The sequence below is a fragment of the Rhododendron vialii genome, chromosome 5a (assembly GCF_030253575.1).
Source record: "Rhododendron vialii isolate Sample 1 chromosome 5a, ASM3025357v1".
In the NCBI taxonomy this organism is placed as follows: Eukaryota; Viridiplantae; Streptophyta; class Magnoliopsida; order Ericales; family Ericaceae; genus Rhododendron; species Rhododendron vialii.
In genome coordinates this window covers 37,602,970-37,617,465 of record NC_080561.1, presented here as the reverse complement: position 1 = coordinate 37,617,465, position 14,496 = coordinate 37,602,970, and the positions used below count along the sequence as shown (strand labels likewise).

The 14,496-nt window shown below is 37.9% G+C and overlaps 2 protein-coding genes across 4 annotated transcripts; one reads left to right on the top strand and one right to left on the bottom strand.

Moving 5' to 3' along the window:
- LOC131326401 (mitochondrial import inner membrane translocase subunit Tim9) lies at window positions 1-2,236 on the bottom strand. The gene is made up of 2 exons (XM_058359182.1): window positions 2,023-2,236; window positions 1-464 (listed from the first exon to the last, which is right to left on the bottom strand). Exons 1-2 carry the CDS (start codon window positions 2,115-2,117, stop codon window positions 278-280), a joined length of 282 nt encoding a protein of 93 aa, XP_058215165.1. The 5' UTR covers window positions 2,118-2,236; the 3' UTR covers window positions 1-277.
- Window positions 2,237-6,688: 4,452 nt separating this feature from the next.
- Window positions 6,689-11,799, top strand: LOC131326395 (kinesin-like protein KIN-10B). 3 transcript variants are annotated; one of them, XM_058359168.1, is made up of 13 exons: window positions 6,689-7,042; window positions 7,156-7,324; window positions 8,765-9,158; window positions 9,458-9,663; window positions 9,745-10,055; window positions 10,141-10,204; window positions 10,307-10,420; window positions 10,505-10,586; window positions 10,684-10,976; window positions 11,068-11,114; window positions 11,203-11,224; window positions 11,321-11,383; window positions 11,469-11,799. In XM_058359168.1, exons 1-13 carry the CDS (start codon window positions 6,858-6,860, stop codon window positions 11,559-11,561), a joined length of 2,043 nt encoding a protein of 680 aa, XP_058215151.1. In that variant the 5' UTR covers window positions 6,689-6,857; the 3' UTR covers window positions 11,562-11,799. The 3 variants fall into 3 exon arrangements, with proteins under 3 accessions (XP_058215151.1, XP_058215150.1, XP_058215152.1); XM_058359167.1 differs by having other exon boundaries at window positions 6,690-7,042; window positions 10,505-10,595; XM_058359169.1 differs by lacking the exons at window positions 6,689-7,042; window positions 7,156-7,324 and adding an exon at window positions 8,521-8,589 and having other exon boundaries at window positions 10,505-10,595.
- The last annotated feature ends 2,697 nt before the right edge of the window (window positions 11,800-14,496 follow it).

Sequence of the window (14,496 nt, the reverse complement as noted above, 5' to 3'; positions counted from 1 at the left end):
TGTCAATTCTTGGCAAAATTAATCAAAATCCAAGTAGCAACAATTTGGCGAGCATAATATCTGTTATCATCCAGAGCAGACTACTACAAAAAAATGAGCCAACTTATTAGATCTTCTGTAAATTCCAGAAATTGTCAGAGACTGAAAATCTCTCCTACTCGTAAAATAGGGGTTATAACCCAAATTGGACAATAGCTCAAATCCAAGAAGAAAGTATTGAAGCCATAAACAGTTTCCAGAAGTTACAAAGTTTGCTACGAAAAGCATTAAGTACACCTTAATCAGGTGTTGCAGCACCTTGGTTGAGCTCTGCAAATCTCATGCCAACACGCATCGAGTGCTTCAGGAACTTCTCAGCACACCGACGAACACAGGTCTCCTCTTGTTTGTCAAGTGATTTGCGCCGGAATGTGTCCACACAATCAGTGAAACATCTCTCCACGAGTGAATTATACATCCTTAAACTGCAAAATGGATTCAAGGGAAAAAGAGAAAGAGCCAAACACTCTTTGTCATCCTATCGACTTTAGCAGTACCTTAAATTCCTCCAGGAACCGATCATTTGACTGAAGCATAAAAACAAGTGATTGCAGGAAAAACTCAAAAATTGTTTCTAAGAGTGACGGAACAGATTCAATAACAGAAGAGAAATCACAATTCACAGTTCTCAACCCTGGTAACAAATTTCAGTTCCCACAATATCATGCAGCACATATTGTCCATGGTTACCCCAACCAAAAATGGCAAATACAGAAAGAACTGAACTTTTGGCTTTTTACTTTACTGAAACATAAAATTTAGGAGTATGGGTAAAACGTAAAACAATGAAATTGTTTATCGAAGTACTTGAATTTCACGATTGAATGAATGTCGAATCAATAATACTGTAAACTGACATTAGCTTGACCTACTTGAAGTCAGCAGCAACAACAAGAATCCAAGATCTCTGGCCTTTATGAATTACAAGGGAAGAAAGAAAACTTTGCTATATCATAACAGTACGAGGCTAGCAAAGTTAACAGCCTGGCCCCTCGTTCTCAATGCAAGCTAGCTCGTGTTTGGGGAGGAGGCTACCTCAGATAAAGGTGAATTTAACCCTATTTCGCCATATCATCCAAGAAAGCTTACTAGTTTCGCTTGGGAGAACATCAAGATCATCGTCTTATGAGCTTCCCTTTTTTGGAGAGTGACGTGCTGCATTGATCAGTTGTTATTTCTTCTTTGGGCAGGCCTGCTTGCTGCCTCTGAAATTGAATTTGATGTATGAACTATCTCCGTCCCAATTTTAAGATGTAAGGCCCTAGCATTATCATTTAATTCTGGAATTCCATTGCAGAAAGACACACTATCACAGTGCAAAACCTTTTTCAAAAACTCAATTTTGGCACGGATGCCAAACACCTCCAACAAATCTGTGTGACTTCGAAGGTTAGAAAAACCACTAGGCGTGCGGAGAAGGGGTGCCTAGCGCCTACGCGGGGACTAGGCGCTGACTAGTCGACTGCCTAATCTAGGCGTTGGACCACCTCCTAGCGCCTAGGCAGGGACTAGTCAGCCTATGCGGCTGACTTTTAGAACACTGGTGACTTCACAGGAGTGCTCTTCTCTTCTCCAACGAAAATCAGCTCCAGTGTCCATTTTAACACCCAAAACAGCAATCGATAACTTGCAAACGTGCAGGTGACTCGTTGAAAAACTTGTTCTTTGTTTGGATTTGTGGAGATGCTTACAGGGAGCACACAAAAGGTAACAAATTCTATTTCCTCGTGGACAAAAGGATGCTAAAGCAGAATTTACGATCTTTTTCCTTGCTCTCCACAAATTAAAGAAAGATGCAAAGTAAAGCCTTACTCAGTGCTTCAAGTCAGAGACCCACTTGCTAAACAATAGAAATTAACTCAATTCGATCCCCAAAACCAATTACGGCTCCTATTATACAGAGTATGCATAATATTCATTTGAGTATATATATAAATATATACATGAGAGAGAGAGAGAGAGAGAGAGAGAGAGAGAGAGAACCTGTCGCGGATCTGGAGCTGGTCGATCATGGCGGCCATCTTCTGCTTATCAGCCTCTGGAAGAGAGTCGAGGTCTCCGAGCATGCTCTTGTCCATCTTCGATTTCCGAGAGCGTTCGAGGGTTTTGGTTTCAAAGGCAAAACAGCAACTGGTTGCTCAATTTTCTTCAGGAATGGGGTCTCTGTCTAAAACCCTAGTAATCGCCTGAGGCTCTCAAGTTATTTGCTCAAAGGCCCCCTGAGGTTTTCAACTATTATACATTAGACCCCTTTAATTTTGGATATCTAACTTGCAAACCAACTCCAATTTAAGACATGAGCATTCTGATCATTAAAAAAAAAAAAAACATAAAAAATGAAGGCATGAGCACGTGAGCATTTTTACTTGAGCAATTCCAAAAGTTACTCCATCCATCCGGATTTAATGTTCTCTGAATCTCTTTGGGAGTTTGTGTCATTTTTCAATCGATTATATCTTGTAATTTATCAAACAAATCTATATTGGATATATAATTCATTATTAATTTAAAGATATAACTCATTGTTTATCCGGTGAAATTAAAATTGAATTAGGGACTATTAAATCCGAATGGATAGAGTATTTCTTTAAAGAAAGTGGGGTATCTAATCCAACAAAATCACCCCAAACTCAAACTCGTCATTTTGACTTATAGAAGTATTAAACCATTTTGCGTGGCAAGCGTAGAATTCACGACTCAAACTAAATGTATTCATCGGTGATATGTGACAAAACATAACTCAATAAGTCCTCGCAACAAGTGGTTAGGAGATGGAAAACCTACTGCCACATTCTATGAAGTACTTAATACGACGGATGATTCAATTGGATGTGGTTATAACTTATAAGCAATTTAATATGAAAACCTACAGCAAGAGATCAATTTTTTGAGAGGGAGAATTGACTTTTTATCTCTAAATCAAACTTTGGGGGCATAGTAGTCACCCAATCATTTTGGAAGGGCCACCTCTTACAAATTTTACAAATGAAGCAAGCAAGTGGGCCGAACCCGCTCCAAGCCATTGAGATAAAGCCCAGTCTGCGCCCAATTTTAGCCCTATGAGTTGGGCTTGGGTCTGATGTTTTGGACCTACTCGAAGCCTGATTTGTTGGGTCCTACATGTACAAATCCATCGAGTAAAATCAATGACATATGAATATAGGCCCAGAGGGTGTATTTTTTTTGGGATTCTTCTTGGCCGGCCTCCTTTTGTCACCACCTACCCATCTAGGCTCAGTGCGTGTCTAAGCGTACGGGAAAATGACGGCCAAGGACGTGTTTGATAATTAATACCTTTCAAGGACATTTTCAGTATTAACAAATGTTCTCAAATGTTCTCAGCATGTCCTTGACGGGTATTAATTATCAAAACACGTCCTGGGCCGTCATTTTCCCTAAGCGTACTCATTCAGGCCCCCCTTTTACGTAATCTGCCTAATATACCCTTCTCTCCTCCGCGCCTTCCACTCCTCCAACTTCTTTCTTCTTCTTTTTTGTTCTTGGCTTCCGCTCTCCTTCAGCTCCAGCTTCTTCTCCACATACCAACTCCCTCTTCATCGACGTTAACCTCTGTCTTCACCTCTACAACTACTAGTCTTCGTCGTCCTTGACAGTCAGTGAAGCCATGACCCGCACCAACCACTGGGCAGCGACGTTCTCAGTCCGCCGGACCGTGGAGATGCTATTCGGTAGCTGGGACTTAGGGTGCAAGATGACGATCTTGTGCTACTCGAAGTCGCGAAGTTAAACGGGGGTAGAAATGAGTTCGTAAAACCCTAAATCTGGTCCAACGAAGCCGTTGATTACTTCCCAACCTCCCACGACCACCACGGTCTCCTCTCAGATGGAGGTTCATAATTCACTATATTCTTTGTTTCGCAATCAATTTCCCCAAATCTGATAACAATACGTATTTAAGCATAAACACGTGCTTGTTTATGCGTGTATTTATGCTGAGGTTCTTCAAGGCTTTTTGGCTAGCATTCTGAACTTTACTAAACCAACAATATATGAGTTTAAGTGTTGGAAAATATTCGATTGAGATGTGAATTCTTGGTGTAAATTGTGCAGATCGGAAAATATTCAATTGATATATGTGGTGAATTATGAGGGTTTTTAAAAAAAAAATATTTAAGGGATAGTTATTCTACTCATATGATTGAGGTTGGATGAGATTATGGCTGTTTGTGTAATTTGGGGGCGTGAATTTTGCATATGCGTGTTGGAATTTTGGATTTAGAGTTGTGAATATGTACATAGGGCTATTTTAGGGTGTGAAATTCTTCAAATGGATGTGAATTTTGGGGGTGTAAATTCACATACCAAAGAATTCACACCAACAATTCACCTATAATTCACACCAAGAATCCACCCAAAATTCAGGTTTTAGTTTTTGTGTCCATATGTATGTAGATGCAATTTGTATACGTATACTGTTGTCTCACATTTTTCCCGGATTTGAAGAAGCTCTGCTTATAAATTTAAAAGCCAATGGAACAACAAAGAGGAGTGTGAATTCTCTTCAGGATATCTATGTACGTATATATGTCAACATAGTGTGGGTGTGAAATCTGGAAAGCGGTGTGAATTCTTGCTAAACAACGGAAGCATATGTCAACATAGTGTTGGTGTGAATTCTGAAAAGCGGTGTCAATTTTTGCAGACTAGTGAGCCCCCTGTGTTGGGAATAATGAGCAATATTTGGAGTAGGTCCTGATGTTTAAAAAAAATTGAAAAAAGAAGTCCAATAGTTGCATCGGAATGTGAATAAATTTTTTTTAGTTTTTTTTATTTGAGTTGCCAAATCTAATTTTGAAGCATTCACACCTGAGAATTCACACATCTAAGAATTTATACACCCAAAAATTCACACCAAAAAGTTCACTCCAAGAATTCTTTAAAAGATGTGAATTTTAGGAGTGTGAATTCCGCAAATGTGTGAATTATACAAAGGGGTGTGAATTCTGAGAGGTGTGAATTTTTGGAGGTATGAATTTTGAAATGTGTGAATTCTTGGGGGTGTGAATCTTGGGAGGTGTGAATTCTCGGAAGTGTGAATCCTAAGAGGTGTAAATTCTTGAGGTATGAAAAGTGATAGGGGCAAAATAGTAAAAACATCTTTAAAAAGGATCCAAATGAGATAGTACTTTAAAAATTTGTTTACATGAAACCCCATGTAAAATTTAGGACCGGCCAGAAATTTCCCCATTTTTTTTTTATACGGCCCAAGTGGCGCATTTTTTTTACCTAAAAAATGGTTCTTACCATATACCGAGATGCTCAGATGTTTACAAGGCTACAAACGATTTGTCATTTCAAAATGATCCATTTAGATTTGTTTTCTCGTTTTATGGGGCATGTTCTTATTTGAGCAATGCTTATAGCGGTCGTGTTGTATATACTTACCGGCGTTATTTCTTTTTTCAAGTTAAGTACTATGTTAGTGACAGCTAAATTGAAGCATTTAGATGATTGTTTTATTTAGGAAATTATTTGGAGAGATCATTATTACTGTTGACTAAGGATCTATTGTAGTTTTGGAGATTTATTTGCAAAATTATGAGAATGTTAGAGATGCATTATTATTATTCGAAAAGACCATTTTAAAGTGTTTTTAGCATTGTCATATGAATTTTTTTTTTACTTTGGGCTATTTTTTTCGATTCATCTCGTTGAGACAGACAATGTGATATAAATTTGACCCGAATCTTATAAAAATTAAAAGAAAAACAAGGGAAAAAAAAAAAAAAAAAGACAGTGCCAAAAGACAATAAAAAGTTAGCCCAAACAGCCCCATACTTGAGAACGAAAAACAAACCTTATGTTGTGTTTGCATCCTAATTTTATGGAGAATGACAATATTGGCTTTATCAAACTACTTTTTTTGCAATATAATTTGACATAAATTGAATGGACAAACACAAAACACAAACTCACCGTCCAAGAACATGTGGGGGTAAATAAGACAAACAAAACATGTGGGGGTAAATGAGACAAACATTTGTTGTTTACTACTCGTCAAGTGAATAAAAAGAACCCTATTGGAGTATGAGGCCCCGTTCCGCAAAAAAATTCTTATTTTTTAAGAAAACAATTTCAAGCTAAAAAATTATGGACTTATTAAAATCTAAAAATATACAATATGGATCTTATTTGAAAGATCTCGATGAGATTTTTTATGCGATGCAAAAAAAATTGAAAATTTATTTTTTATTTACATTATTTTTTAGTTTAAAAATACGAAATAAGTTATTTATTTTTTAAGAAGGTTTTTGGAATGAAGCCTCAGTTCATATCAGGGACGGCTCCTAAATTTAGGTCAGAGGAGACAAAAACAATATAAAAGAAAAATCAAATTACATATATAAAAGAATATAAAATTTTAGTACATTTTCTGAACCTCTAGAACACTAGCTACTATAGCGGCTTCTGGTCCATATAGAGCTTTGTTCTCGCTTGAATTGAGAATCCGCAAGCCAGCGGTGAAATTGATCCACCGATTTATTCAACGTGCGTTCAAACTGACTAGGACACTTGCGTTACTAAATAAAATACTCATTAACCAAAACGATGGCCCCACGTGGCCACGCACGGGATCCGTGCCCGGTGACTCTCCCTTTACCCAAACTCTCTCTTTCAAACGGAAAAAAAGCTCAATTCAAATCGTCAGTTTAAAACGGACTCTAACGGTCAAATCAAATGTTCCCAAACTCTGTTCCTAAAAACCTCACTCCCTCTCTGTGTCTGGGATTCCTCTGTCTTCTCCAGCCAAGAAAATCTACAAATTCTCTTATCCATTACTTCTCTCTCTCTACAAAATGTTGACTCCTGCAAAATCATCGAGTTCAATCTCAAAGGTCAGGGTCATAATAAGGGTCCGTCCCTTTCTCCCCCACGAAACCGCTTCCAGAAACGGAAACTCCACTCCTTGCGTCTCTGTTCTTGATTCGGAACTCGACTCTACCCAGGAAGTCACGGTTCATCTCAAAGATCCAGAAACAAGGTAACCCTTTTTCCTTGTTATTCTGTTTTTATTTTTTTTAAATTCTTGGGTTTTTGGCCAATCATTCTGATTCGTCATTTTTCAACTTTCTTCTTTGAATTTTGTGGGTACAGTCGGAACGAGTGTTACAAGTTGGACTCGTTCTTTGGGCAAGAGGACAACAATTTGAGCAAGATTTTCCACAGAGAAGTCAGCCCTTTGATTCCAGAGATCTTTAATGGCTGCAATGCTACTGTCTTTGCATATGGGGCTACTTGCAGTGGAAAAACCTACACTATGCAGGTTTTATTCTAACTCAACTTGAAGTGGCTTGATTTTGCCTTCACCCGATGAGGACTATGACCAGCCCCTTTGGATGTAGTGATTTCATGAGAAAAGAAAGGAAAGGGTTGTAGTTTCTTAAGAAATTACTCACTTGGATTGAGCACTTCGGTGAAAAATGGAGAAAAAAGCACAAAAAAGAAATGTTTTGATTGGCCCTTCCCCTTTCTTTTCTCCATCCAAAGGGGGTGCTAGAGTTGTTTTGCTAGGATGAACTGGAGAACATAACATATCGGAGTTGCCCTATCGTTACAACATATAATTGGGGTTAGAAGTGGATGGGAAATATAATTGGATCTCCGACATGATTGGCTTTGAACTTCGCAGACTATGATTGTTTATTTCTTCATTGGATCGCTAATGATGAAATATATGTTAAAAACATATGGCGCTGATAAATCATTTTATAACATCTCTATGTACACACACATTACCCATGTGATTAGTTAGTTCTTTGGTATTCAAGGTATATCGCGGGCTTAGTTTGATGTTGACTCAGTCACACGAGTGAGCGACATTGTCATCGAGACAACGAGCATAGAGAGATGAGGTCTGTGTTTTTCTAATTCTTGGACCATACGTAAATAACCCATATTGTAGCCTATGGTTTGTTGGATGTGCTTAACTAAGCGAGCAAATAGAAAACCCGTCAGGTTTTCCACCTACGTAGTGACTAGACCAAGATCTGTATAACAGCAAACAGAAGACTCGTAAAAGAGAGCTCCATTATAGCATGTACTAGGTGTCCTTGCTCGCCTGCTAACGAAGGTGGGTGAATTAATCTCTGCTTGTGCTCATTAATAGTATGACTTGAAGTTTGTAACTATGTTGTATCTTCTGCTTTAGCATGTTGTCTATGACTATGATTGATTTCGTCTAAAGGGCCATTGTTTGGTTTGTGGCCGAACTGAAGTTAAGTGACAGGAAGACTAGTTGATTATACATCAATGGTAATGTTCTTATGGTTGACAGGTTTCAATTGTTAGAGGAAAAACAGTCTGGACTGGTGTTAGTATTGCTTATGTCAGAGACTGAAACATAGCTGGTATATATACTCTGTAACATGTCTTGATTCATTAACGAGAATGATATCATAGGTTGTTGTTAATAAATACGTTTGATGATGGGTTAAGCATAGCTTTCGAGTATTTGCACTCGAGGAAGATTGAAGAGGCTTAATCCAACGTGGTAGAATGAGTTTGGGACATAGTGAAACACTTTTATGGGTATGTGACTACTTTGGTTTAAGATTTAGCATAGTGCTCCAAAAGGTTGCCTCATCACAGAATGTGCAAATTAGGAATTCCTTTAATACTTGCTTTAGTGGTTTTTGTCTCATTGTTTGTAGTTTTTATTCATATGTTTGTGACGGAATTCATGGTATGGACGATGATGATGCAGGGCACTGATGAGATCCCAGGTTTGATACCGCTGGCCATGTCAACAGTTTTATCCTTGTGCCACAGCACAGGAAGTATTGCAGAGATTTCGTATTATGAAGTCTATATGGACAGGTGCTATGATCTTATGGAAGTCAAACCACAGGAAATTGCAGTGATGGAAGACAAAGATGGGGAGATTCATCTGAAGGGGCTATCTAAGGTCCCGGTCAATTCGATGCCTGAATTCCATGACGTGTTTTCTTGTGGAAATCAGAGGAGAAAGGTTGCACACACGGGTCTTAACGACGTCTCTAGTAGGAGCCATGGAGTGCTTGCAATTACTGTTTCATCTCCTTGTGGTGAAGGTTCTGGGCTTATTGTTGCTGGGAAGCTTAACCTTATTGATTTAGCAGGTTCTAATCGCATTTCTTATACTTCTAGACTTCTAGTTAAAGCTGAACCATTCAGGAAGTGTGTAACAAAACTAGATTTTACAAAAGCTGATTCTAGAAATAAGAATCCAAAAGCGGAAAAGATTGATGCTTCTAAGAATCAGCTTTTAAGGTTGCTTAAAAAAAAGTTGTTTTTGGCCCGAAAGAAAAAAAAGAGGTTATGGCAAACACACTAGCATAATTTTCGGGATGCTGACATTTAAGGTACCAACACTCCCTTACCAATTAGTGGTTCTCAAGTGTATTTATGATTCAACCAGGTAATGAAGATAACCGGAGGACCTGTAATGAAGGGATTCGTCTCCAAGAAAGCGCAAAAATTAATCAATCCTTGTTTGCACTGTCAAACGTTATTTATGCGCTAAATAACAGCAGACCTCGAGTGCCTTACAGAGAAAGCAAACTAACCCGGATATTGCAAGATTCTCTTGGTGGAACTAGTCGTGCTTTGATGGTCGCTTGTTTGGTAATTATTCTAGCACTCACCTGATATCTTTGATGTTATGATGAATTCCTTAGGTGATTTACCTTTATTTCTTATTTGTAGAATCCAGGAGAGTACCAAGAATCTGTTCATACAGTCAGTTTGGCAGCACGATCCCGCCATATCTCTAATTTTGTTTCTTCAGCTCAGAAACATGAAACTCCCAAATTTAAAGTTGACATGGAGGCAAAGCTTCGCGCTTGGCTTGAATCGAAAGGAAAGACAAAGAGTAGTGCACAAAAAATGAGGGCTTTTGGTTCTCCATTGATAATAAAGACTCCTAGTGCCATGAGCTCAACAAAGAAGCCCAAAGCATATAGCTCAGCAAAACAGAAGTCTAGCACCTTTCAAAGTGCTTCAACTGTGAAAGAAAGGTGAGGTTAACGATTGAAGCTAGTTACTTTTAGACTACATGAGTATACCTTGATCTCTTCCTTTTACTATTTGGTCCATGTGTAGGTCTTCTGCTTTGCCTCGCAGAAATCTATTCACCAATGTTGCTCCAGTTGATCCAAGCACGGAGGTACAAGACAATTTATATATCCATGTCACATGCATTCAATCCTTATGTTCTTCCTCACTAAAATAGTTATGGTATCAAAATTCTTTTTGGTTACATTGACAGAAAGATACGAACCTTCACAAAGTGAAAGATTGTAGCACAATTTCAGAAGATGGTGGCTCGAGAAAAATTTCAATAGCTCAATCTGATGGCAATATTCAGCTGCATGCATACAATGTAAGTAACTTATGTTCTGAAAGCAATCTACAAAGGACTACTACAAAGGATTTTATGTATTTAGACATTGAGACTTCATTTCAGGCTCTAGAAGCCACTATTGAGGAAACTACAATGGAGGACTCCAAGGTCTCTACTGATACGATTGTGCTTGAAACAAGAACATGTACACCCGGTATTTTGATCCATTCTTTACGTTGTTTTATCTTGGTCATTCTGAGTAGAATACTTCAAATTTTCTGAATTGTGTCATTCCTGTGTAGATAAGTTGTCGGACAAAGCGGAGAATATGGAAATCATCAGTCATTCCAACTTTGATGAATCATCACCCATTTGTGAGAAAATTAAAGCACTGCAGAGTTCTCTTAGGAGAGTTCTTTCTCCTATCAACTCCAACATAATCGTTGAGAACAAGTCCTCCAGAGATCAAATACGCTTAGCTCTTCTCGATCCAAAGACTCCCAAAACACCTTTCCTTCTTAGTTGTCCAGGTGACAAGTCCGAAAAGATTGGCACCCCTCTTGATAAACTTAATGCACTTGGCTCTAACTTAAAGGTATGTAGTAGTATCATTTTGCCTAATGTTTCTCTTTTATTTTGCATTAGTGGCTGCTCTATCTCCTAATCTTTCTAACCTGAACGTGTAGAGCTCCCTCGTCCAAGAATATATCGATTTTTTGAATCAAGCAAGCAGGTAGGTTCTTATTTTTGTCGCTCGGTTTTCATTCCATTAGTCTTCAAACCATAAAAATTTAACATTGTCACTACTACCTTCATTTCAGGGAGGAGCTTATGGAACTAAAGGTGTATATTTTTCAAACGAACTATCACCCAGAAATAGATTTTATTATTTAGATAAATGATCATTTCTAACGTATGGTTGGGTTCTTTTTTATCTAGGGAATTGGACAGAAGATGGCCGAGTACATACTTGAGCTAAGAGAAACAAGTCCACTAAAATCGGTAAGAAATGTTTGAATCGCTAACGTGGGAATTCCCAAGTTTCTTTCCCGCTAACACCGAAATGCATATGTTGTGAATGTTGCAGCTAAATGATTTGGAGAAGATAGGGCTCTCATCCAAACAGGTGCATAACATGTTCAATAGAACTGCAAGAGGATTATTTGGTTTGACTACATAATACTATGCAACACTCAGTTGCTTTCACCTTGTATCAATATGTTTCTTTACTGCTCTCTCTCTCTCTCTCTCTCTCTCTCTCTCTCTTGTTTTTCAATCTTTTTTTTTTTTTTTAAAATTTTTTCCCTGGGTGTTGTAGTAAAACTCTGTTGTATGTTTGTGGTGGAGTTCCATTTGATGCTAACAACATAGTGATTCGTTAATTTTATCAAATTGTAATGGTCTTTTGTTAACACAGACATTTGGTAACTTCAACCTCTTTTTTTTTTGAATATGTCATTGGATTAAACAAACTGCTCAGTACAAGTCTTTAAACAAAACGGAATTCAAATCGGGCGTAATACAACCCATGTGAAATAAAATTTTCCTATCTAGACATCGAGACGCAATCCAGTGGGCAGTCTTGTTGTTCTCTCGAGCACACCATCCGAACGTCCATTTCCTTGTTCGTGCCCATTCCTGAATGTCGGTGACAAAGGCTCCTATTTCCCATGGGCACTGCACCGTTGGGTCCTTTACTAAGAATTTGGCAATCCGACTCAAAGATAACCTCTTGATCTTCCCACTCTTTTGCCACACTGCAGGCGATCCTCAAAGCCCAATCTTCAATAGCCAATGCCGAAGATATCATTACTCTACCACATTGCCACACCTGAGCTAGTCCACCACTATCTCTAGCAACAATGCCAAAGGCAGCTAAGCTGCGGGAGGATTTAAAAGCTCCATCGCAATTAAATTTAATTACGGAGGTAGGGGATGGTGACCACCTATCTGTCCGAGGAGGCCTGAGAGATGGCCTTTTTACTCGATCATATACTGCTTGAAGGTAATCAACATTTGCTGCCCGTGCTTGCTCGATTACCTCCCCTGGCTTTGGAACTTTCCTGCTGAAAACCCACTTATTTCTTGCCTTCCAAATTGCCCAGCACAATTGGACAAAGATATTTCTTGCCTTCAACCTGATGCCTTCGACAAAACTCAACAGCGACAAACAGATTCATGTATCCGATCCCAATTGATTGAGACTTAAGGCTCGATTTGATTTGCAATGTTGTTTTTATTTTGCTTATGATTTGAATAGACGATTAATAAATTTTAATCAAAAAAAATATTATAGACAGAATATAACGTGAACTGTCGGTTGAGATTCTGCAGCATTATTCAAACTTTGTCAGTACTTGGATACAGTCATCCACACTTGTACATTGGCCTCTTCCTTAGAAAGGTTTGCACGCAATAAAGACTGACAATAACATCCAACCAACACATCACCTAAAGGAAGGAGTATTTAATCCTTGAAAATGACTCAAAGCAGATAATATTTCATTTTGAATCATCCCAAAGAATAACCAATATGAATTATGGTCACACAAAATTGATGGAAATGGAGGCATCCATTTCTAATAAAATTTGTCTACGGCCTTGACGCCCAGATAGGACACAAATCTATCTATCTGTGACAGATTAAGAGTACCTCGACCAAATTCTGAAGTCTTAAAGTTAACGAATGGATAAACCTTCAATGGCCATAGATTTTCAATACGTAGCCTCTGTGGAATTCGACCTTACATTCTCTCAAGAGGCAAGCTCTTTGATTGCTTCTGATCATGTTAGCATTCTTTTAAGTACTTTTTATGTCACTTGACCACGCCTAGGAAAATATTGGTAGTTTATGAAGAGATGATTATGAAATGTGAAAAGGATAGCTTTGAAAAATTAGCAAAAAAACTTCATTTCATTCCTAGGGTTTCAATGATCAATCAAATGCTTGAATATAATTTATTTTCTTTTCTTCCCTAGTTAACATTCATGTGTTAAAGTAAACGCTATTACTCACGATTAATTCACGTTATGGGAATCACATTTCTAAAAATAGAATACCCATTGCGGGCATCCAAAATGAGCCTCAACTTCATTTCATTCCTAGGGTTTCAATGATCAATCAAATGCTTGAATATAATTTATTTTCTTTTCTTCCCTAGCTAACATTCATGTGTTAAAGTAAACACTATTACTCACGATTAATTCACGTTATGGGAATCACATTTCTAAAAATAGAATACTCATTGCGGGCATCCAAAATGAGCCTCAGACTAAACCGCGTCACCCTTGTGACTACTGCTCCTGATAAAGTGTCCTGCTGCTGTTACTAAAGGGATCTGCCTCCTATTTTTTGTTGGTTTTATTCTCATGTACTACATCAAAAAAAAACTTGCAGGTCATTTTATCACTTCTTATTATCAATTGATAGATTAATAAGTGAAGGTAACCACTTTTTCCTCATCCCTACATCCTTAGAACCCAAAAAAGTCCAGTTTTAATGATTTTGAGACAATTACAATTTACAAGCAACAACCATTCCAAATTCTTCAAAGGTAGACATAATCCTGTTGACTTTATAAGGTTTTGGTTTTTTTTATTTATACCGGTTTGGCAGAATAAGGCCCCGTTTGGTTAACATTTATTTATTTAAGTACTTATTTCTTATTTTACGAGACATGTCATTATTTCACAATACCTCACCTTTAATTCAAAAAATAAGTAATTATTTCCCTTGGCGGAATAGGACCTAATAATTATAAACAAACTAGTTTGAATTATCACTTAAATTCCTTGTTTTCCAATAATTTCATAAAGTACGACCCATGTTTTCATAAAATTGTTCGACAACCCAAGTTCAGAAAATTACGAAGGAGCAGAACACGTATTTTGTTTCCCATTCACATTCAGAAATCACAGAACCGGCTAAACAATATTGAAAGTATTTTAGTCCGAAAACACCCACTATTCAAGACACCCCGAGACGACTAAACGGTGTTTTCCAGTTTCTTTAATGGAAACAAGTGGGTATCGCGGCGTCCATCCGAACACGAAAAATACAGCGCGAACTCACCAAATCACAAAACCAGGAACTACAAATTCAAACAGAGAGGCCA